Genomic DNA, 26749 nt, shown 5'->3' with positions numbered 1-26749 from the left:
TTCAATTGATACATTATGTTCTTTTGCTATACTGGATGTTGCTCTGATACAAAATCTGTAAGCTTTGTTATTCGTTCCATTATCGGTTAACTGTTTTGCAATTAATCGTTTCTGTAATAGCTTACTGTTTCTGTTTAATCGATTAAAACTGTTGCGTTATCAGGAGGACTACACTACATTTGATCTGGTTTTGTCTGATAATGATAATCAGGAGGATATGGGTAATGAGAATGCAACAACTATGGGGGAGTCTTCTGGAACAACACCTCAGAATTCTGTTTTTGGTCTAGCTCAGATGGAAGATATGGAGCAACGGCTTAACAACCGTATGGATCTACACTTCCAAGGCGCTCCTCATCTGTCCATAAGCTTTTTGGCTTTTATTTCGGTTCGCCATGCTCTAAGTGAAGTGGGGCGAAGGGGCCACTAATTACAGATTCCCAAATATCCGAATCAATAGCCTCAATGAATATTTTCATTCGGACTTTCCAGTAGGCGTAACCCTCGCAACTGAATACAGATGGATGCGCCATCACCGCCAAAGAGGTTGGTGGAACCCAATTTTATTACCTTCAGATCACGCGGATGTGGTTGAGCTAGCATGTCGTACTAGCTCTGATACAACTTGTTAGGTATCAGTGGTCTAGGAACAGCTAGAAGGAGGGTTGAATAGGTGTAGCGGTTAACAATTATCGCTTCTTGAACCAAAACCCAACTGTTGGAAAAATATTCTAGTTAATCGATTAACAGCAGAGTTTAATCGATTAACTATTGCACAGAACAGAATGATCAGATAGGCAAATTGCGCAGTAATTAAAACACAATTGAACAGATATAATTCAGATATTTTTATGCACAAATGCATATGAGATTTGATGTTGCTAACAATACTTAATATTTGATTAAATCTTGTATGCCATTCTCATTTCCTATTACGGTAAACAAATATCCAACTTTTCAATTACAGATTCAATTTATCATGCAAGAAACATAAAGAAGATAAAGAGAGAAAGAACAGTGCAAAAATGATTTTTATCTTGGTTCATTTGCAGTCCACTGCAAAACTACATCTAGGCCTCCCCTTCTGGATCAGGGAGATTTTCTTTCTTCACAATATTGAATAAAGGATACAAATACCAATTCAATTACAAGCCCATAGTAGCTCCCTTCTTCAAATCTAGGATCTCTAAAACTTGGTTTGACTCTACCCTTCGCCTCTTGAGAAAACCTTTCTCGCAAACCAGCCCCAACCAAGATTCTTATCCTCAAATCAACCCCTCCTAGCCTTGGTGAAGAATCGAGGACAACTTGTGCCTCAAAGAGCTTGAAGATCATCAACAAATCAACGTGCTTAAGTCGTTAATTGGTACTAGGCTTAGACTAGAATCTAGTTTAAGTTGAGTCATTATACTAAGCACAATGATGCTTAAAATATTACAAGATAAAGACTCAAAAATTAACCCTTTTACTAATCACTTAAGCCATCAATATCAAAATGAGTAAATCAATATTAATATACAAATGATTTCTCTATCAAAATCTAATGCATCATAATGTGAGCAATATAAGAATGGATACGAAATTATACAAAAACAGAAAGCGTATTACAGCAATTAAAACACCATAATCTCTCTTCTCACACATGCAACTCTCTTGCAAAAACACAGTAAAATACGTATGCAAAATGCTCTCTAAACAGCTCTATACAATAGAATGCAATGCTATGGGTTTTTGAGTGATGCCTTGTATTTATAGCATGGAGAATAAGTGGTTTCATTCGTTGCAAAAATAGTTAAATAGTTAAGCAATTAAAATAGCTAAAACAGATTTCAGTTATAACACATAACAGACTAGTTAATCGATTAAGGCTTCCATTTAATATATTAACGAGACAAAAGAATGACACAGAATTCAGTTAAAACAGAAAACACATATTCAACAGAAAAGCAGTTAGGTTAATCGATTAAGTTACCACGTTAATCAATTAACTGGAACATTTATGCAGATGTTTCAAATGGTAAACTTCTCATATGTTATGCACAATATATATACATGCTTTACCAATTATATTATGCCTAATATGCACATATAACATGTATGATAGATGTGTGAACATACAATTAACTCGATGATAGTTCAATTAAGATGGCTTAAGAGACTAGCATCTAGGTTTACCTAACCTATACTCAACATCCCAGACTACTTAGATTATAGACTCAATTTATATCCTTGTCTAGACATGACCAAATGAGCATAATGCCTATTGATTGTTGAGCCATCTTCAAGCTTTGTTAAAAACTTGTCTTCATCAAAATATAGGCAAAGACATGCTAGTGCTATTCTTGACACTTTGCACTTTCAATGAGGCTACAATGTCCAACCTATCTAAAGAAGGTTTAATCTGAAGAGATCACTCCTTCATATTTCAAATCGAAAAGAGCATACGTTGTGTGGGATGCTCCCGAGAAGGAAACTACATGGAGTGCTTCAGATGAGGATGAGTTTGCCAAATTTTGCCTTATGGTCATAACTCAAGAAGCTTGCAGCTCTAGTGGACAAGATATTGCAAATTAGGTATATTTTGATACTTCATCTTCTACTGATGACTCCCCTACATATGACGAGTTATATAATGCATTTTTTGAATTACATGAAGAACTTAAAAAAATTGATAGGATTAACATTGATAGAAAACGGGTAATCTTATTGCATGAACAACAAATCATTAAAATGCAAAAAGAGTTAGATGACTTAAAACTAGAAAATGAAACCTTAGACTTAATCTACTCTTGTAGCTCATGTAATTACTCGAAAGATAAATTTATGTCAACCTATTGTATGCAATACTTGCGAGACTTTGCAAATCGAAATTTCTAGTTTAAAAGAAAAACTCGCAAAGCTTACATATAGTAGATTTAACCTTGACACGTTACTTGCAGAATCTAGAAATCCTGCTAACCACATGGGATTAGGTTATAAACCTCAAACTAGCAAGAAAAGACCATATATGGAACATGTAGTCAATAATCGTAAATAGTCACACAATCACATGCCTACTTTTTTATATTGCGGCACTTATGGCCATACTACATCTTCATGTTATATTAAAAAATATGGTCTGCCTTATGGTTCTTATATTTGGGTGAAGAAGAGACATAATACCATGGTTACTAAAAAAAGGGACCGAATATCAATTGGGTACTTAAACAAGTCAAGTAATTTGTCTTGCAAGTATACCTAAGAACGCATGGACATCATTGATACTTAGATAGCAGGTGTTCGAGACATATGATAGGTGACATATCGAAATTCCTAGATCTATCACTCAAAGAGAAAGGGTATGCATTTATGGCGACAACAATCGAGGGAAGATACTTGGATTTGGAACTATTGGTAATACTTCCCAAGCTATAATCGAGAACATACTCTATGTGGAAGGCTTGGAGCATAACTTATTAAGTATCAGCCAATTATGCGATAAAGGTAAAAAAAAGTATCATTCAATTCTTATCGTTGCATTATTCGTGATAATTTATAAAATATTGTTAAGTTCGATGGTCATCGTATAAATAACATATACATGGTTAATTTGGAGGATGTCACTACATTGTTCTCAAAATGTTTTATCTCTAGAGAGAATGACATTTGGCTTTGGCATAGGCGCGTTGCGCATATACACATTAAACACTTAGACAAATTGTCATCACACGATTTAGCAGTTGGTCTACCTAAACTTAACTTCTAATCTAAATAAGCTTGCGACACTTGCCAAAAGTGTAAGCAAGTTAAGAACTCATTTGCAACTAAAAATGTGATGCCCACAACTAGGCCTTTGGAGCTTCTCCATATGGACCTGTTTGGACCATCGCAAATCATGAGTTTCGGAGATAGCTATTATGCTTCAATAATCGTAGATGATTTTTTTAGGTTCACCTGGACCCTGTTCCTTTCTACTAAAAGTGACGCATTTAAATCCTTTAAGAGCCTTGCCAAGAAAATCCAAAACTATCTTAACCTAAATATTGTATATATACGAAGTGACCGCGGTGGTGAGTTTGAGAACCACTTGTTCGACAAGTTTTGTAATAAACATGGTATCCCACACCAATACTCTACTCCTAGAACTCCTCAACAAAATGGAGTTGTTGAGAGGAAAAATCACGTATTAGAGGAGCTGGCCAAGACCATGCTTCATGAAAGCAAAGTGCCTAAATATGTTTGGGCTGATGTTGTACACACGGCTTGCTATGTTACAAATCGAGTACTTCTTAGGCCTAAATTGTTAAAATCTCCTTATGAGTTATTGAAAGGCTGAAAACCTAATATATCTCATCTTCATGCCTTTCGATGCAAGTGTTTTATTTTAAACAATGGAAAACGAGCGTTAGGAAAATTTGATTCAAAGGCTGACGAGGGTATATTTTTAGGGTATTCGGTGCATAGTAAAATTCTTAGAGTTTATAATAAATACACTATGATTGTAGAAGAATTGATTCATGTACATTTTGATGAACCTTCTCCAACAGAGAAGAGGAAGGTTTTGTCTGATGATGTTACAAGTGCTTTGGAAGAAGCATACTCTAAGGACTTGGAAAAGGGCAAAGAAGATAAGGATGATCAAGATGTCAATGAGGACCGTCATGAATTGTCGAGGACGTGGAAAACCAAGAAAGACCATCCACTTGATAAAGTATTAGGTAATATCTCTACGAGGGTGGTAACCCGTAGTTCTTTGCATAAGTTTTTTAATTTCATTGCTTTCGTATCACAAATAGAGCCTAAGACCGTAGATGAGGCAATACAGAATGTGAACTTGGGTATAGTTGTGCAAGAAGAGCTAAACTAGTTTGAGCGTAATAATGTATGGGACTTGGTTCCCAAACCAAAAGACCATCCGATAATTGGCACTGAATGGGTCTTTAGTAATAAATTTGATGAATCTGGCTTAATAATATGAAACAAAGCATGCATTCTAGCCAAGGGATACAACCAAGAGGAAGGTATCGATTACGATGAAACCTACCGCCCCTGTTGCGAGGCTAGAGGCCATAAGGATACTATTGGCAATTGAATCAATCATGAATTTTAAGTTGTTCCAAATGGATGTTAAGAGCGCCTTCTTGAATGGATTCATTAAAGAGGAGGTTTACGTTGAGCAACCGCCCGACTTTGAAAATTATAAATTTCAAAACTATGTCTATAAGCTTAAAAAGGTACTTTATGGCCTAAAGCAAGCTCCTCGAGCTTGGTATGATAGACTGAGTATTTTTCTCTTAGAAAAAGGATTCGTTATGGGAAAAGTCGACACAACAGTCTTTATCCAAAAATTAGATAATCATGTTTTATTAGTTCAAACATATGTTGATGATATTATCTTTGGAGCTACTAATGACCTCCTTTTTAAGGAGTTTTCTGATTTGATGCAGGTGAATTTGAAATGTCAATGATGGGAAAGCTTACCTTCTTCCTGGGATTACAAATCAAGCAAATAGACAGTGACATATTTGTTCACCAATCAAAATACTGCAAAGAATTGCTACTCAAATTCAAGATGGAAAAATGCAAAGAAGTATCCACTCTTATGTCATCCTCATGCTATTTAGACAATGATGATAAAGGCAAAGCGGTAGAGGTAACTAAATATCATGGCATGATAGGCTCATTATTATATTTAACTGCTAGTCGCCCTCATATTATGTTTAGTGTTTGTATGTGTGCTAGATATCAGTATATGCCTAAGGAATTGTACTTCACTTCTGTTAAACGTATCATGAGATATTTAAAAGGAACCCTTAATATGGGATTATGGTATCCTAGGGATGCCTCGCTATCCTCAATAGGATATTCCAATTATGATTTCGTTGGGTGTAAACTAGATCAGAAAAGCACTAGTTGAACTTGCCACCTATAAGGCGGCTCCTTAATGTCATGACATAGCAAAGAGCAAGCTTGTGTTGCTTTATCCTCCGCCGAAGCAGAGTACATTGTCGTTGGTGTCTGTTGCGCTTAAATCCTTTGGATGAAGCAACAACTTATGGATTTCGATCTCTCTTCAAAAAAGATATTGATTAAATGCGGTAATACAAGCGCCATAAACTTATGTAAGAATTCCATCTTGCATTCTAGAACTAAGCATATAGAGATAAGGCATTATTTTTTGCATGATCATGTACAAAAAGATGATTGTTTACTTGAATTCGTTGAAACCACCAAACAACTAGCGGATATTTTCACCAAGCCCCTTCCACGAGATTCGTTCTTTGTTCTTAGGAGAGAACTTGGAATTCTTGATGAACAATATCTTAACTAGTTTGGTTAATGATGATTTGTGCCTTTTGTATGATAAATGTGCTTATTTATATGCTATATGTAAATGCATGTTTTCCCTTGCGCTTAATAAGTTTCTTTCATGATTACATGTTTAAGTGTTAGAAGTGTGAAATTATGTCTACAATAGTTTCTTAGGTTAAGAGTCTTAGCATACCTTGTCAATCTTAAAAACATACTCAAATTTGCAATTTTACTGATGTTAATCGATTACCCAGTATGATAATCAATTAAATTGAGTTTCAATAGCTTATACTTTTTAAAATCTCTATCTTCAATCGATTAAGCATTCCTTTAATCGATTAACTGAGCTTAGTTGCATAAGAAATTCTAGAAATTCGAAAATCTACGTTTTTCCCCAACTTAAAACCCTCACAAAAAATCACCCCAAATCGATTACATAATCGCTAAGAGCTTTCTAATCTCAGAACAATGGTTGATGGTAAACAGAAGAGAGTCAAAACCACTGCTAATCATCCAAGAAGATCTAAAATCGGTTCTGATTTCAGTCATGGTGATAGGAGAGATTGAGGTGACCCCTACTATTCACTGATTTTGCAAGAAACTCGTCTAGAAAAGTTTCAAGGGAGGAAACCAACCTACATCCAATATGCGGATATGGCTTGGATGCTATCTCAAGGCTTCGAGTTTCCACATGGTTTGGAAGTTCAGGGAGTGACCTAGTTCCTCGAGCTTAATGGTAAGGTATACCCTACTCTTGTTAGGGAATTCTATGAAAACCTTAGATATAAAGATGGAAGTTACTAGTATAAGGTTTCGGGAAAACTATTTGAAATGAATGAAAAATTATTTTTGGATATGGGTGGACTAGCTAGTCATGGTTGCTGCCTTGGAGACTGCTCGAATGAGTTAGGGAACTCATTCGATGCGACTGAAATGTACAAATCTTGTCTCAGGGGACCTCACATGTATGTGCGAGGTGAGTTAACAAAAGCAGGATCATTATTTGTTGAGAATCGTCGTATACACTACATTATAGCGTATATTCTGGTTCAAGGAAATATTAATCATGTTCAGCCTACTATAAATGACCTAAAATTCATGTTTACTGTTCGAGAAAATATAACGATAAAATGGTCTGAGGAGATTCTAAAGGTTATGAATGGCATCTCAACCTCATCGAACAAGTTGCTTGCATATGGAATATCCATATCACGTATCATTGACCATCGAGAAATAGATATATCTGATACATTGATTATCACAAAAACTCTCATGAGCACTTGATTAGAGATAACTTCATTCACAAAATGGGTATTTACAAGTATAACGATGCCTGGGAATACCAGGAGGATCATAATACCATCATGGATTTGGACTTATCTGATGAAGATATTCCTATGAATGAACTGATTCTAGAGAATCAGGAGGAGGCTTCTGCTATGCCTCAAGAACCTTCCTTCGGGATAGCTCACTTAGATGCTATGAACCAGAGGCTCAATGCTGGCATTGCCACACACTTTGAGTCTCTAAGGAACAAGCTTCAATCTAGGTTTGAGAAGCAAAATGATCGCTTAAACGAAGAAATCAATCATTTGGACTTTCTCATTGGACCACTCATGACATAATGCATCCGCAAGCAAGACGTCCTCCTTCACCATCTTAGGATTAGTCTAGGAGTGTTATGTTTTGTCGTGTAGTAGTGTGTTTTTGGTCGTTTACTTCATGTTATTTTGAGCATTGTGTTCTTTTGGCTAGTAATATGCTATTAAACTATGTTTCTCTACTTGTTTCTTAAATTTCGCAAATATCATGTTTTGTTGAACAAATGCTAATTATGTCGAATGGTTTATGAATTATGGTTTTATGAGTATCTTGATCATATCTTGAATGTATGCCATATCTGTTTGATTAATACATGCTTAACCTGACTATATCAGAACTGTTAATCATTCCGTGGATGATTGAATATTTACATGTTGGATGTGTCATATAAACCTGGTTCATATGTTGTTTTGTTTTTGTTAGTTTAATCGATTAAGTGCCCTTGATAATCAATTAAATGTAGAGATTTTGTGCATCTGTTCAATCTTCTAAAAACTGGTTAATCAAATAAAAGCATGTACTTTCTGATTAATTACAGTTTCTTTTCACAAACTTTATATCTCTTCTAAATTTTGACTGGCTATTATCACTTAGTTGTCTACACTTTTTTATAATGTCAAAAGCGGGAGAAAGGTTGTTTTGTCATTTGATGTGTTTCAGGTTGTTGAGCTTCCGTAAGTTTGCTACCTACTTATATGTATTTCACCTCATCGCTTGGTTGAGGGGGAGAACAAAGTAAGGGGGAGCAGCACAACTTTGACATATAACCAACCTAAGGAAACACATGTTGATCATCATCAAGCTTATCAAACAAGGAATTGGTGAAGTGTTTGTCATCATCAAAAAGGGGGAGACTGAAAGTGCAAAGAGTCAAGACCTTCACATTTAAAGCTAAACGAAGTTTTGATGAAGAAAACACACATACAAGAAAGCTTGAAGATCATACAACATACAACGAGCCGAAGACTCATAGATTGCATCTATATACTTAAGACATTATTATATTTACTTGATATTAGAAGTCTTAAGATGATTTCCTTAGATTGAGTACAAGTTAGGTAAACCTAGGTGGAAAGTCTCACAAGAACTAAAATTTAACAACATTAAAAATTAAGACATAACATCTAGATATCTTATGATAAGTAGGCTCATGTATACACATACATAGTTTCATGCATTAAAACTAATATATTTTGGAAAGCTATGTATAGCATGTGCATATCAAATATGTAGTTTACCGTAAGTCAAGAATAATATTTTCAATCCAATATAATTGATTAAGTAGTTAGTGTAATCGATTATCTATAATTCAGTTACTAATTGATATGATGTTGTTAGCACGTTAATCTATTAAGACACCATATAGTCGATTAAGACGTAACTAAAAATTGATTTTTAACAGTCCATTAATCGATTAAATGGAAGAATAATCGATTAATATCAGTATTAGTAGGATTAGTTTAAATTCTGTAATTCTTGCCAATATGGCATAACTTGCATATTTCGAAAATTGTTAGAGAGCATACATTTTCATAGATTGCATTGCAGTGAGAAAGTGCATTTAGAAAACCTAGGGAGTGAAAGCTTTCTGATTTAGGCTTAGAGATTAATATCCTTGCATCTTGTCTCTAGTTTTTTATGCATTGAATTCTTGTATCTAGTTCTTGATTTCTTTGAGAGATTTATGAGGAAAGTATTTTTCTAAAAGAGTGTGAATCATTTTTTAGAAAACCTAATGCAATAATTTCATTTATAATTATGTTCTTGTAGATTTTCTGCTTTGTGTTTTAGATTGAATTTTCGATTATTGAATCTGAGTATTAAGTACGCAATTCATTCTTTTTTTAACAAGTAAGTTGATCTATTTGTGAATTGTTTCACTACGAGAGAGATCTTGATCATCTTCTCTGAGGCTAAGAGATCTTAGTTCGAGCGATACCAAGGGTGGGGCCGATCGCGAAAGGATAGTAGATCCTAGTAGGCAATTTAGTTATGTCAAACCTAGATTGTCAAGCTCAATAGGATCTAAGTAAGGATCGACTTAGTTTTTCTAGTTTTTGTAATTGGAAGCGTGTTTGTATAATTACAATTATATTAGTGGAAGAAAAATCTCCCTAGATTAGAAGGGAAGTCCTGAATGTAGTTTGTAGTGGACCGTAAACGAGCCAGGATAAAATTCCTTATGCACCTCTTTCTAATCCCTAATCTCTTTACTTTTTGCCTTTACTTTGTTGATTGATTGTATTAATATGAGTTGCATTCTATAACATGTTTATTGTCTTTCTATAATCTCATTAATAAGTTAACTATATAAAGAATCGGTAATTGGTAATTTGTTGTGCAAGAAACCAAAGAATCAAGTTGTACGAGTGTCAGGGTAATCGATTATCCACAAGCATAATCTATTAACTATGAGCATTGTTTAATCGATTAAGTCCAAGCATAATTGATTAACTACAGTCTGTTTTAGTTTTATGCAAAGATAGTAAAAGCAGAGTAAGTGATCCGCGACACCTTTTCAACCCCCTTCTAGGTGTATTTTGACCTGCTGATACCCACAATGTTTATAATAATAAAGTTGTATTTATTATTATCGAGATATCATATTCATTGTTTGTCAAAATAATTAATATGAAAGGTCCTTCATTAAAATTAGAGACTTATTATTATAATGAGAAATAAATGTTTTTATAATTTTAATCTAAATTGTTCTTAATCATACAATTATTAAGCTTAGGATATTATTAATCTAGAAAGATTAATATATGTGTTGTAGTAGATAAAGATTAATATATCTCATTTGTTAAATTACACATATAAATGATGCATATAGAGATATGACCATTGAACTAACTCAAAGGAGAATTCCTAATGATTAACATATTACCTTTGAATTGTCAATAAGATATTCTTATGAATAAATATATATTTTCCTTAGACCTAATACCAATAAGATTCTTATGAATTGTCAATAAGATTATCACAGTAATTATAAAGTTATTCATTATATTATGATATCGAACACCTAATGCCTTATGATGTTAGTTGAATGATTATTGAGTATAATTAAATTCTTGTAGGATTAATGATTAATCAAGAAAAAATTCATCAACTCATGGTAATGAGTTTGAGCTCTATAGAAATAAAGACTTTGGCCAAGGAAAATGAAGAAATGAGTTTCTTAAGTCATTCAGTACACGTTAACTTATTAGAATTTGATAATTATATCATATTCTAGAGTGAACGTAGAGTTACAAAGATGGAAGAAAATATTATATTAATCTTCTAATGGTTCTAAAGTAAAAGGTATTACTTCATTTATATATGGTCGTTAAGGAGTGTTGCTAGATGTCAACCTTGATTAGTAAATTAATGAATTAATTTACTACCGGTTTAGTAATGAACCTATAAGGTCACACACTAATGAGTGTTCTGATTTTTGTTGGACGAGAAAATATGATTGACTAAATTATATAGTTTAATTTTTCATATTTTCTTTTAAGTGGTATACTATTGTATTTGTTTTCTAGCACCAAAAAATACAAATAATATTTTTCAGTCATATGTAATATAATTAAGTGAGACTTAATTATTATATTTCAAAGGTTTCTTTAAATTGACAAAAATTGATTGGATCAATGATTAATGTAAACATTTAAAAAATCAAAAGCAAAATAACGCATCAAATGATAATGATGTGCGATTCCTAAAACTTAGCAACTAAATTGATTGGAGACGTTTTTGCTTTATTGCTTATAAATGAGAGCATATACATATTGATACAGATGTACAAAAGCAAAAGAAGAAAATGTGTTCTTCTTCAATCTTTTCTGGTTCTGCCATTTTGTTTGAAACATTAGAATATATTAGACTGTTCATTTGTGTTGACTCATTTTGTTCCATAGATCAAGTGTTAATACAATAATGATTGGTTTCTTTGTGGATCACATGTAAGACCTTCATACTTTTGAAAGAGGAAATTTTCGAAAGCCGTCAGAGTCTCCTGAGGTATTTTTACAAACATCTTTTGCGTCATTGTTACACTTAATGCATATTTTAACACAAATAGATCCATTATTTTCCATTGTACATGTTACTGACACACATAATAACCTTCATACTTAACTGTATCTAACTCCTAACTAACTAATCTATTTTACACGTTTTTGTTGGGAAGAAGCGATCAATCAAATTGTAAAGAGTATAGAGAAAAGAGAATAACACAAGAGATTTGGTAACGAGGTTCAACCAATTGTGCCTACGTCCTTAGGAGCATTGAGAGACTACCACTATATATTATTAGAGAATAATGATTTGTGTTTGACTATTCTTCTCCTTGTTATATTAGGTTTACATAACATAAATATATAGTCCTCTACCCCAACCCCTTTACATCAGCGCAAACCCATAACTTGTATTGTTGTTATCTAGAGATATGAGTCATTTCACAACAATCTCCACCTTGGCGAATATCATCAATATCCATCTTCCGCCATTGGGTTAGGGGAGCTCCATAGTCTAGCATCAGTGATTGTTCAACAAGCTCAGGCAATGCCTGAACTTGTCCACAGTAACCGACTTGGTTAACATATCAGCTGCATTTTCTAAAGTGTGAACCTTCTATAATAACATATGCCCACAAGTTACACCCTCCCTGATCTTGTGAAATCTCACATCAATATGTTTGGTCCTAGGATGATACATCTGATTCTTTGCCAAGAATATAGCACTATGACTGTCACAATGCAGCAAAATTCCACCTTGCTCAATGCCTAACTCATTTACTAGCCCCATAAGCCACATGCCTTCCTTAGAAGCTTCACCAGCTGCCATGTACTCTGCTTCAATTATAGACATAGCAATAACAAATTGAATTGATGATCTCCACATAATTGGTCCACTTGAAAGGGTGAAGATAAACCATGTTGTGGATCTTCTATCATCCAAGTCTCCTGCATAGTCTGAATCAACATAACCAATAACTGAAGTCTTACTCTGTTGGCTGCCAAACATGATTCTGAGACCTGTAGTCCCCTTCAAATATCTGAAAATCCATTTGGCTGCTTCCCAATGTTGCTTCATTAGTTTCGACATATACTTGCATACTTGACTAACTACTTGTGTCATGTCCGGTCTAGTAAAAACCATAGCGTACATCAAGCAACACACTGTATTGACATATGGAACCTTTGACATGTACTTCTTCTATTCATTTATCTTTGGACACTAATCTAAGAAAAGCTTGAAGTGATTTTCCAATGGAGTGCTTACTACTTTAGCATTGCTCATATCAAATCCCTCTAAGACCCTTTCAGCATAGCTTTGCTGGGAGAGCCATAGTTTTCTAGCTCCCATATCCTTGTCAATCTCCATCCCAAGAATCTTCCTAGCAGCCCCTAAATCTTTCATGTCAAACTCCTTACCTAACATGACTTTTAGCTCATTGATATCACTCAAATGATTAGCAGAAATCAACATATCATCAACATAAAGTAGCAGAAAAATAAAAGAACCATCATCAAGGCTTCTTACATAAACACAACAATCATACTCACAACGCTTGTAACCAAGTTTCAACATATAAGTGTCAAACCGCTTGTACCACTGTCTGGGAGATGCTTCAACCCATATAGAGACTTCTTCAACTTGCAAACCAAGTGACTCTATCCAGCTGCACTAAACCCTTCTGGTTGTGTCATGTAAATGTTCTCCTCTAATTCACCATGGAGAAAAGTAGTCTTCACATCCATCTGTTCTAAGTGCATATCCTAGTTGGCTACCAAGGCAAGCACTACCTTATTAGAAGTGTGTTTCACCACTGGGGAGAAAATATCATTGTAGTCGATCCCCTTCTACTGTGAATACCCTTTTACTACAAGACGGGCCTTGAACTTTTCCCCTTCTTTTTCTGATATTGTTGGATTCCTCTTGTACACGCACTCACACCCAACTGCGCGCTTGTCTGGGGGCAATGAGACAAGCTCCCAAGTTTGGTTCTTCTATAGAGACTCCATCTCCTCCATCATGGAACCCCCATTGTTCTTTCTCTTGGCTGTTTATAGCCTCTTGAAAGCTACACGGATCTCCTAAACTGATATGGAGAGCAACTGAAGCCATATCCTCAAAGCCATATCTTTCTGGAGGTTTGATATAACGTCTATCCCCATCTCTAGCAAGTAGATACTCCTGCACACCTGAACTCTCCGCCTGAGAATCATCATGTTCTTGACTTGAACTAAGGCATGGTTCCTTGCCTTTATTTACCTGACTAGAGAGACTCCTGCACACCTGAACATCGAGCAATCAAATAGTAAGGAGTATAGAGAAAAGAGAATAACACAAGAGATTTGGTAACGAGGTTCAACCAATTGTGCATACGTCCCCGAGAGCGTTGAGAGGCTACCACTATTTCTGATTTAGGCTTAGAGATTAATATCCTTGCATCTTGTCTCTAGTTTTTTATGCATTGAATTCTTGTATCTAGTTCTTGATTTCTTTGAGAGATTTATGAGGAAAGTATTTTTCTAAAAGAGTGTGAATCATTTTTTAGAAAACCTAATGCAATAATTTCATTTATAATTATGTTCTTGTAGATTTTCTGCTTTGTGTTTTAGATTGAATTTTCGATTATTGAATCTGAGTATTAAGTACGCAATTCATTCTTTTTTTAACAAGTAAGTTGATCTATTTGTGAATTGTTTCACTACGAGAGAGATCTTGATCATCTTCTCTGAGGCTAAGAGATCTTAGTTCGAGCGATACCAAGGGTGGGGCCGATCGCGAAAGGATAGTAGATCCTAGTAGGCAATTTAGTTATGTCAAACCTAGATTGTCAAGCTCAATAGGATCTAAGTAAGGATCGACTTAGTTTTTCTAGTTTTTGTAATTGGAAGCGTGTTTGTATAATTACAATTATATTAGTGGAAGAAAAATCTCCCTAGATTAGAAGGGAAGTCCTGAATGTAGTTTGTAGTGGACCGTAAACGAGCCAGGATAAAATTCCTTATGCACCTCTTTCTAATCCCTAATCTCTTTACTTTTTGCCTTTACTTTGTTGATTGATTGTATTAATATGAGTTGCATTCTATAACATGTTTATTGTCTTTCTATAATCTCATTAATAAGTTAACTATATAAAGAATCGGTAATTGGTAATTTGTTGTGCAAGAAACCAAAGAATCAAGTTGTACGAGTGTCAGGGTAATCGATTATCCACAAGCATAATCTATTAACTATGAGCATTGTTTAATCGATTAAGTCCAAGCATAATTGATTAACTACAGTCTGTTTTAGTTTTATGCAAAGATAGTAAAAGCAGAGTAAGTGATCCGCGACACCTTTTCAACCCCCTTCTAGGTGTATTTTGACCTGCTGATACCCACAATGTTTATAATAATAAAGTTGTATTTATTATTATCGAGATATCATATTCATTGTTTGTCAAAATAATTAATATGAAAGGTCCTTCATTAAAATTAGAGACTTATTATTATAATGAGAAATAAATGTTTTTATAATTTTAATCTAAATTGTTCTTAATCATACAATTATTAAGCTTAGGATATTATTAATCTAGAAAGATTAATATATGTGTTGTAGTAGATAAAGATTAATATATCTCATTTGTTAAATTACACATATAAATGATGCATATAGAGATATGACCATTGAACTAACTCAAAGGAGAATTCCTAATGATTAACATATTACCTTTGAATTGTCAATAAGATATTCTTATGAATAAATATATATTTTCCTTAGACCTAATACCAATAAGATTCTTATGAATTGTCAATAAGATTATCACAGTAATTATAAAGTTATTCATTATATTATGATATCGAACACCTAATGCCTTATGATGTTAGTTGAATGATTATTGAGTATAATTAAATTCTTGTAGGATTAATGATTAATCTAGAAAAAATTCATCAACTCATGGTAACGAGTTTGAGCTCTATAGAAATAAAGACTTTGGCCAAGGAAAATGAAGAAATGAGTTTCTTAAGTCATTCAGTACACGTTAACTTATTAGAATTTGATAATTATATCATATTCTAGAGTGAACGTAGAGTTACAAAGATGGAAGAAAATATTATATTAATCTTCTAATGGTTCTAAAGTAAAAGGTATTACTTCATTTATATATGGTCGTTAAGGAGTGTTGCTAGATGTCAACCTTGATTAGTAAATTAATGAATTAATTTACTACCGGTTTAGTAATGAACCTATAAGGTCACACACTAATGAGTGTTCTGATTTTTGTTGGACGAGAAAATATGATTGACTAAATTATATAGTTTAATTTTTCATATTTTCTTTTAAGTGGTATACTATTGTATTTGTTTTCTAGCACCAAAAAATACAAATAATATTTTTCAGTCATATGTAATATAATTAAGTGAGACTTAATTATTATATTTCAAAGGTTTCTTTAAATTGACAAAAATTGATTGGATCAATGATTAATGTAAACATTTAAAAAATCAAAAGCAAAATAACGCATCAAATGATAATGATGTGCGATTCCTAAAACTTAGCAACTAAATTGATTGGAGACGTTTTTGCTTTATTGCTTATAAATGAGAGCATATACATATTGATACAGATGTACAAAAGCAAAAGAAGAAAATGTGTTCTTCTTCAATCTTTTCTGGTTCTGCCATTTTGTTTGAAACATTAGAATATATTAGACTGTTCATTTGTGTTGACTCATTTTGTTCCATAGATCAAGTGTTAATACAATAATGATTGGTTTCTTTGTGGATCACATGTAAGACCTTCATACTTTTGAAAGAGGAAATTTTCGAAAGCCGTCAGAGTCTCCTGAGGTATTTTTACAAACATCTTTTGCGTCATTGTTACACTTAATGCATATTTTAACACAAATAGATCCATTATTTTCCATTGTACATGTTACTGACACACATAATAACCTTCATACTTAACTGTATCTAACTCCTAACTAACTAATCTATTTTACACGTTTTTGTTGGGAAGAAGCGATCAATCAAATTGTAAAGAGTATAGAGAAAAGAGAATAACACAAGAGATTTGGTAACGAGGTTCAACCAATTGTGCCTACGTCCTTAGGAGCATTGAGAGACTACCACTATATATTATTAGAGAATAATGATTTGTGTTTGACTATTCTTCGCCTTGTTATATTAGGTTTACATAACATAAATATATAGTCCTCTACCCCAACCCCTTTACATCAGCGCAAACCCATAACTTGTATTGTTGTTATCTAGAGATATGAGTCATTTCACAACAATCTCCACCTTGGCGAATATCATCAATATCCATCTTCCGCCATTGGGTTAGGGGAGCTCCATAGTCTAGCATCAGTGATTGTTCAACAAGCTCAGGCAATGCCTGAACTTGTCCACAGTAACCGACTTGGTTAACATATCAGCTGCATTTTCTAAAGTGTGAACCTTCTATAATAACATATGCCCACAAGTTACACCCTCCCTGATCTTGTGAAATCTCACATCAATATGTTTGGTCCTAGGATGATACATCTGATTCTTTGCCAAGAATATAGCACTATGACTGTCACAATGCAGCAAAATTCCACCTTGCTCAATGCCTAACTCATTTACTAGCCCCATAAGCCACATGCCTTCCTTAGAAGCTTCACCAGCTGCCATGTACTCTGCTTCAATTATAGACATAGCAATAACAAATTGAATTGATGATCTCCACATAATTGGTCCACTTGAAAGGGTGAAGATAAACCATGTTGTGGATCTTCTATCATCCAAGTCTCCTGCATAGTCTGAATCAACATAACCAATAACTGAAGTCTTACTCTGTTGGCTGCCAAACATGATTCTGAGACCTGTAGTCCCCTTCAAATATCTGAAAATCCATTTGGCTGCTTCCCAATGTTGCTTCATTAGTTTCGACATATACTTGCATACTTGACTAACTACTTGTGTCATGTCCGGTCTAGTAAAAACCATAGCGTACATCAAGCAACACACTGTATTGACATATGGAACCTTTGACATGTACTTCTTCTATTCATTTATCTTTGGACACTAATCTAAGAAAAGCTTGAAGTGATTTTCCAATGGAGTGCTTACTACTTTAGCATTGCTCATATCAAATCCCTCTAAGACCCTTTCAGCATAGCTTTGCTGGGAGAGCCATAGTTTTCTAGCTCCCATATCCTTGTCAATCTCCATCCCAAGAATCTTCCTAGCAGCCCCTAAATCTTTCATGTCAAACTCCTTACCTAACATGACTTTTAGCTCATTGATATCACTCAAATGATTAGCAGAAATCAACATATCATCAACATAAAGTAGCAGAAAAATAAAAGAACCATCATCAAGGCTTCTTACATAAACACAACAATCATACTCACAACGCTTGTAACCAAGTTTCAACATATAAGTGTCAAACCGCTTGTACCACTGTCTGGGAGATGCTTCAACCCATATAGAGACTTCTTCAACTTGCAAACCAAGTGACTCTATCCAGCTGCACTAAACCCTTCTGGTTGTGTCATGTAAATGTTCTCCTCTAATTCACCATGGAGAAAAGTAGTCTTCACATCCATCTGTTCTAAGTGCATATCCTAGTTGGCTACCAAGGCAAGCACTACCTTATTAGAAGTGTGTTTCACCACTGGGGAGAAAATATCATTGTAGTCGATCCCCTTCTACTGTGAATACCCTTTTACTACAAGACGGGCCTTGAACTTTTCCCCTTCTTTTTCTGATATTGTTGGATTCCTCTTGTACACGCACTCACACCCAACTGCGCGCTTGTCTGGGGGCAATGAGACAAGCTCCCAAGTTTGGTTCTTCTATAGAGACTCCATCTCCTCCATCATGGAACCCCCATTGTTCTTTCTCTTGGCTGTTTATAGCCTCTTGAAAGCTACACGGATCTCCTAAACTGATATGGAGAGCAACTGAAGCCATATCCTCAAAGCCATATCTTTCTGGAGGTTTGATATAACGTCTATCCCCATCTCTAGCAAGTAGATACTCCTGCACACCTGAACTCTCCGCCTGAGAATCATCATGTTCTTGACTTGAACTAAGGCATGGTTCCTTGCCTTTATTTACCTGACTAGAGAGACTCCTGCACACCTGAACATCGAGCAATCAAATAGTAAGGAGTATAGAGAAAAGAGAATAACACAAGAGATTTGGTAACGAGGTTCAACCAATTGTGCATACGTCCCCGAGAGCGTTGAGAGGCTACCACTATATATTATTAGAGAATAAGGATTTGTGTTTGATTATTCTTCTCTTTGTTACATTAGGTTTACATAACATAAATATATAGCCCTCTACCCCCAACTCTTTTACATCAGCTCAAGCCCATAACTTATATTGTTGTTATCTAGAGATATGAGTCATTGCACAACAGTTTTAAATATGAAAATTATGCTAAGGGTAAGTGAGTTTAAACTAATTACTAGCCTAATTCAATACTAACCCAAAATACCAAAATATTTCAATACCTCTCAAGATGGAGAGTGGATGTTGACAACTCCCAGCTTGAACAAAATGAAGAGGAGAAGACTCCAAAGCCTATTATAAGAGTTGCAACATGATAAACATATATTATGGTCCAAAACTCATTCAAGAAACATAGCTCGAGCTTTCTTGGTTATCTATAATTCGATATTCACTTCTATGCCCCTTCCAAAACCCCAAACTCCAATTCTTTCATTTTGTTTCCAATAGCTTTTACGGCCTTTAAGAACCCGATTTTCCTCCAGAAGTATGCCACACTTTTATGCAAAAATATGAGAGATAACATAATTTCCAAAGTATGTTGAAGGTATTGGAAATCGAAAACAGTTTCTACAATCCGCATGGAATGCCAAGTTGAAAACTTCATCACTATTTTTATGATATACTTGAATAGAAGAAATTTTTAGAGATAGAGGAATTCTTCATAGTACATGGGAGTATGAGACTAGCAAGATTGTGCTAAGAAAATTAATAGAAGAAGAAGAGTTCTTAGAAGAAAATGAATTGAAATTGAATAAGATGATATTGTTCATCAAAATCAACACAATAGAAAGACGATCAAATAATTTTATTGCCCAAGAATACTATATTGGTTTCTTGGCCAAAGAATGAGAGAAATTTGGAATATGTGAAATATGAAGAATTCTTGTTCAAGAATAATAATGCTCAAGAATACCATCTTGGTTTCTTGGACAAAAAATATGATGAAATATGAGAATTTTTTGCTTGAGAATAACGAGAGAAAAATATGATGAAATATCATCCATTTTTATCAAGAATAACAAAAGAAGAATATGATCAAATATAGGTAAACTTACCTAAAGAATATCAAGAAGCATTTAGAGAAATAGAGAATATGAAGATTACAAAAAGAATCATAAAGAAAAGGAACCATGAAGCTGGAATGTATAGATCTTCTCTTGATGAAAGATGAGAGGATGATTGAAAGCTTGATTAATAAGCAACACACCATGAAAGGTATAATTAAATTGCTCTGATATCATATTAGAAATCAATGAGCAAAAAAAGAATTGTTTATTTCATTCATTGAATTATAAAGAAATTACGAACATTTTTTGGTACTACATAGGGTATCCCCTCATGTTGTTGGGTAAGAAACTAATCTCTTTTGAGGTTCGTGGTTGTCCCTCCCAACAAGTGTCACTCTTAGAAATCGAACCCTCGACCTCGAGGATCCAGTAAGGGCCTTACACCACTAGACCAACGCCTTATTAGTACTAGACCAACACCTTGTTGGTACTAACCTATTATATTGAAAATACAATATACTTAACCATACTCAACTCCTAACTAACTAATATATTTTACACATGTTTTAATTACGAAAATTATACAAAGATTAAATGAATTTAAACTAATTACTAACCTAATACAATATTAAGTGAAAATACCAAAATATTTCAACAAATACAACATATAAACTTAATCTTCAGAGCCTGTAGAAAATGGATCTTAAGAATTTAATTTATAGCTTTGACAAAAAAATGGAGATGGTCTCTTTTTAAAGTTTGGAATTTTCTTCATCAATGGATAAACTTTTCTCTCTTCTTCACATTCTTTTTTTATGCTCTATTTTATTGATAGTTAATATAAAAATAAAATTTTATGGGCAAAGATGATGACAACATTTAATTCCTTTTTCATAATTATAATGCTTCCATCAAACACCACTATATATAAACTATTTTCCAATAACATCATCATTTGATTCACATCTCTTTATTCAAGAACTATGTACTTTTATTTTAATTTCAAACAATATATTCCCTCAAATGAGATATTTTGGAGGCTCAGTATGACTGCTTATGGGTGCATGACCCATGGCTTAATTGAAGAATCAAGTCTTCAAGATCAAACTTTTCTATGTCACCCTATTTAAGTAGTAAAAGAATAGATTATAGAATTTTTTCATTTAAAAGTTTTGTAACTATATTTTTTCATCGGTCAAGTATAAAATGAGATAGAGTGCTACAAATTTTAGGACATTAGTTGCCATCCTATTAAAATGGTAGAATATATTGTAAAAATATTCATTAGTGTTGTATTGATTTTCATAGAAAGATAAATAATTACGCAATAATGTTTTTAGAAAGATACATTAAAAGGAAGATGAGAAACTTTTGTTCCAAGATCTAGATGGTGAAGACTTGGTACATTTTGGTTTTCGGAAATGAGTTCCCATTTAGAGATGAGTCTTCCGCCTGATGCTAGTTGAAGCTATGTTACGTTTAATAAAAATAAGGTTATGATATTGGTTAAATGCTTTTGTTACTGTTAAGATTTTATTTTCTTATATATTGGTGCATAACTCCTTTGAGTTAGAAAAAACAATAGGAAAAAATAATATAAGTTAACACTTTTATCACTGGAAAATAACAAAATGACATTTTTACTTCAATGTGGAAATACAATAGTGATAACTTACCTCTCTAATTTTCATTACAGTCTGGAGAGAGGATCCTTTCCCGTTTTTAATAGGGTGATTTGGTGTAACTTTATATAGGTTGTAAATTGTAATGGGTGAATAGCAATTGTCTCCCTTTCATAAATCTTTTGCTTATAAAAACTTTAAAAGGTACAAAAAGAATTGGGATAGCAATGAGTATCCAAATTTATGAGTACCTCCAAAAAAATACCCACAACAGATCGGATTTGGATCCATATTTTTGGACTTGTGATAATTGAAACCTGATATTTTAAAACTCATTGTTGGATGGATCTGGGCTTGGACAACAAGGTACTAGACCTAGGGCTAACGAGTCCCGCTATTCCTTGCTAAATATATATATAGTTAGTCTATAATGTTATATTGTAAATTCACAAATGTGATGATTATGTTGTTAAGTAGTGATGTGATGTTATGTTATTAATTGATATGTATAACCTAATATTTTGTTGATTGAACAATTCTTACTAAATCAATTTTATATCATAATGTTGAACTAATCATTTTAAAATGTGTTTAAAACTTTAAATATGTTTTATAATTTTTGTTTTATTGATTACCTAAATAACATATAAGATGGTAGAAAACGAATACACAATTACCTAAACTATTTGCAATTATTTTTAATGTTTTTGAATTTGTAGATACTTGTAGATCTGTTGGATACCCATGGACTCGTGGGTAGCAGATCCAACGGGTATCAGCATGAGTTTGGGACGGGTCTGGATCCAAAAATGAAGCAACGGGATGAGTCCAGGTAATGCACTACCCAAACATTATTTTTAATGTTTTTTGAATATGTGGATACTTACAGATCCGCTGAATACCCAAGGACCCGTAGGTAGCAGACCCAATAAGTATCAGTACGAGTTCAGAGCGAGTCTAGATTTAAAAATGAAGCAACAGAACAGGTCCGGATCATGCACTACCTGTACCATCCAAACCCATTGTCTTCCCCAGAAGGAGAATAAAATCTGACTTTACATTCTCAAGTCACATGTACCATTTATAGGATATCATCGTGGACAATCGGAGAATGTGCGCAACATAGTAGAGCTGATTCTCCCAATAAAAGCTTTTTCTATGATAACACACTAGAGTTTTAAATATATTAATGCAACTCTTTTCAATAAATTCTAATGTGATTAAATTCTAAGGTGATTACTATTTATAATAGTAATGAAGTAATCACCATATTTTTAATGTGTTATTAAAAACAGAAGTCTAAAAAAAATTATTTATGGAATTTATTGTATTAACTATATCATTTATTACTAAAATAAACATTCCACAATGTCGATAGATAGAGGTGTGTCTTATGTATATTAGTATATGAGTATAATATTAATGTAATGTTTGTATAAAGAATTATACATAATTAATATATCATTCATTTATATTATTTTTTGAAAAAATAATAATAAATAATTAATAATACAATAATAATATAAAACTCGGGTAGACGGATACATTTTTCAGGTCATAAATCTTTTGCTTGATTAAGGGAATCACTTTGTTAGGAGAGAACTATACCCACCCTGGTAACCTCTCTAGTTTAAAATGATTAGTTTATGGATCTCGGCAGAGACATCTTGGTGCATTTACCAATAAAAAGTTACCCATTACTTTTTATAGGTAATTTTTGTTTAAAAAAGTGAAGATATAACACACTTTTAGTAGTTTAAATTTGGAAATTCTCAATCCATATCCCACCTTTACTTCCCATTTGAAGTTTTGTCTTGTTCTTGGTAATAGAGGCCACATTGGGTTATGGAGACTTTCAAGAATACCAACCATATGTTCCAAAAAAGCTCTATCTTTTTCAATCTTTATCTAATCAAATTATAACAAATAATATAATTATGTTTTTATAATTTTTCTATTAATTAAATATCAAATTGTAATTGGTCTGACAATGAAGATTAAAATAGCAGCAGAGGATCTCCATTCCCAAAAGAAATGGCTTATCATTGTATAAACTTGATGCTTCTAAGTTTCTCTAGTATCATGTACCAATTAAGAACCCCACTAGTCCTTCATAGTGATGTGTTCGGCCTTCATTGGCTGATAAAAAATAATATCATGGGGACCAAGTGTTCCTATGTAACTGTCCTTATTAGTTAATTGAAATATATTATCCCCAGAAAGCTAGTAAAATAAGGCTGCTCAAAACATGAAGAATAATGATCTTAATTACCATCTCTTGTTTATGCTCAACCCAAGCCATTTCTTAATATAATTTGTACACTTGGGGTTAGGGTTAGTCAACAAGCACTGACATATATAATCAGCTACATATATCTATGTGTTCACCCCATCATCATCATCTAGATATCTGATTTTTTGGGCTTGATTTGGGTGAGATGAAAAACTGATTCAAACCCAAATTAAGTTCAATCCATAAATACATACTCACCTAGTCAAATATAGACATAAACTGTAGGAGACGATTAGGGTTTTTTGTAGCATGAAGAAGAGACAAGTGGTGATGAAAAAAGATGTGGCTAGCAACACTTCATCTTCAGTGATAAGAAATATTCGATATGGGGAGTGCCAGAAGAATCATGCAGCCAATATTGGAGGGTATGCTGTGGATGGGTGCAGAGAATTCATGGCAAGTGCAGGGGAAGGAACTAATGGTGCTCTTATATGTGCAGCTTGTGGCTGCCACAGGAACTTTCACAGAAGGGAAGTTCAAACTGAGGTAGTTTGTGAGTACTCTCCCCCTGATTCTGGTCGCTGATTCATTATAAAAAACTGGATAACATATTGATTTTTTGTCTATCTTCTTTCTTTGGGTTCATGTAAGAGTGGATTACCAACATATATGGGAATTTATTCTTGTAAAAATACGAATTTAAACATCAAAGTTTGAGTTTTGTAATGTTACATATATATCCAGGTTCTCTCTTCTTTTTTCTCCTTCAATTCCAATCTTTTTCTTCTATCTCGTTTGTCACTCTAGGTGAGATAATTAATCTCAGGATGATGACTTGAGAATTTGAAACTGTATATTGATTTTTTTCCACAAACATGAGTAGTATATAGAACTCTAACCTAGATATCTGGTTTTTTTAATATTAATCAATTAATTAGGATTTCAATTAGATACTTCTTGTTGGGAGAAAAATTGGCTAACCTGTACTATTGGACATTGTGTTTGCACCAGTCAAATATTAGCTAGTGCGTGACCACCTAAAATATTTGTTATTATATTTTATTTGTGCATTCCATGTTTATTACTCCATTGAGAGAATTATTTTAAATTGCATTTCACAATCTTATAGCCCTAATATTATTATTTTGGATGTCTATCCAACAACATTAAAATTGTAATTAAGTCTACATTAGCTTTAATTTCCCACAATTTTCCTAAATTACATTTAACATAGTGTAATTGTAATTACGATCACAACCGCAGTTTAAAATATTATTCCCGAGCGAGACTTATGCTGGAATCGAAGTGATTTTGAGTTAAATCATTCAAGATCAAACACTTTACCACTGGGCAAAAAACTATAGCTATGAGGTACGGTACAACTTTATTTCCTTAAAACTTAGAGGTGTTTGAGGGACTATGATGTTAAGCACATTAGGTTGAGATGTTAAGCCCATTTCGAATTAATAGGGAGACGTTGGATATTAAGCCAACAATCTCATCATTAGCGTTCCTCGATGGATTTGAATCCATAGCCTCACTCTGATGCCACATTCAGGGTCAAAAGCTTGCCACTACACCAAAAGATACATTCCTTGAGGATTAGAGGTGTTTGAGGGATAGCAATGTTAAGTGCCATGAGTTGGGATCTTAACAATATATCTAATCGAATGTTTCAAATTGTTGTAGTGACCACCGCATCACACCACAATTGCAGTGTGATACCGAATCACAGTGAAGCGACTGCAATAGGCTACAACATAACCGCATCGACCGCATTTGGATCACATGAAGCTGCAACGCAACAGAATCGGGGCCATATCAGACTGCATTGATGTCGAAAATATGTTTTTAGTCACAAAATAATTAACATCGCAATGGCCGCAATCTGCATCGGAACGGCGGCAATGACCACAATCGCATTAACCGCAACCACAATCGCGACTACAACCACAATTTAAAACACTGCTAGAATCTAAAGGAAGACCCTGAATGCTAAACCAACAACTTCGATTAGTAAACCATGATTTTAGCATTTAAAGGCACATAAAATGGGGAAGCAAAAATAGAATGCAAGAAGACCTCTCAACGGCGACCTCTCAACGGCACCCGTTTCTATAGAAATTATGAAATATATTAATTTTGTAAGTTTTAGAAACTTACGTAGATAGTAGTTTATAGCACGAGTTCCTAAATTGCAAAAGAATTACATTTAAGACTATTATTTGATGAGCAGATTCTGATTTAAGAGTTGAGACATTGTCCACCTATGTTGAGAAGGTTATTCTTTAGTTAGTATTATTATATATTACGTAATGTTTTTCCTTTTTCCTTCAAATAAAATATTGGCGTTAGTAGTCGATAGTGCTGAGAATTTGAAGATGTGGAGAAAAGGGTTCCATAGTTTCTATGTCACCAATCACATTATGATTTTATGATGTAAGGCTTAGCTTCTGATGATAAGTGAAGTTATAGATTATGGTGAGAATGCCATAAGAACTACCAATTCCTCCTTCTCATATCCTCAAGTCAACCAAAACAGGTTACTCCCAATGAGAGGAAAATAAATTATCTTTGTCACAATCATTAAGCATTCCAAATATTATATAATTTCTAAGGCCCACTTGTATTCAATCATGTCGAGGATATGCTTTTAAGTATGTCCTTTTGATCTATGTATCGATATATTAATTAAAGTTGACTAAAGGTTAAGCTCCATAATTAATA

At 33.7% G+C, this 26749-nt stretch overlaps 1 protein-coding gene across 1 annotated transcript; it reads left to right on the top strand.

Annotated features, from left to right (window-relative positions):
• On the top strand, positions 23972-24757 carry LOC109327850 (mini zinc finger protein 3). Its single transcript, XM_019561025.1, has one exon. The coding sequence runs from the start codon at positions 24332-24334 to the stop codon at positions 24605-24607; it is 276 nt and encodes a 91-aa protein (XP_019416570.1). The 5' UTR covers positions 23972-24331; the 3' UTR covers positions 24608-24757.

This window comes from Lupinus angustifolius, chromosome LG15 (assembly GCF_001865875.1).
Source record: "Lupinus angustifolius cultivar Tanjil chromosome LG15, LupAngTanjil_v1.0, whole genome shotgun sequence".
In the NCBI taxonomy this organism is placed as follows: Eukaryota; Viridiplantae; Streptophyta; class Magnoliopsida; order Fabales; family Fabaceae; genus Lupinus; species Lupinus angustifolius.
This window is presented reverse-complemented; position numbering and strand designations above follow the sequence as displayed.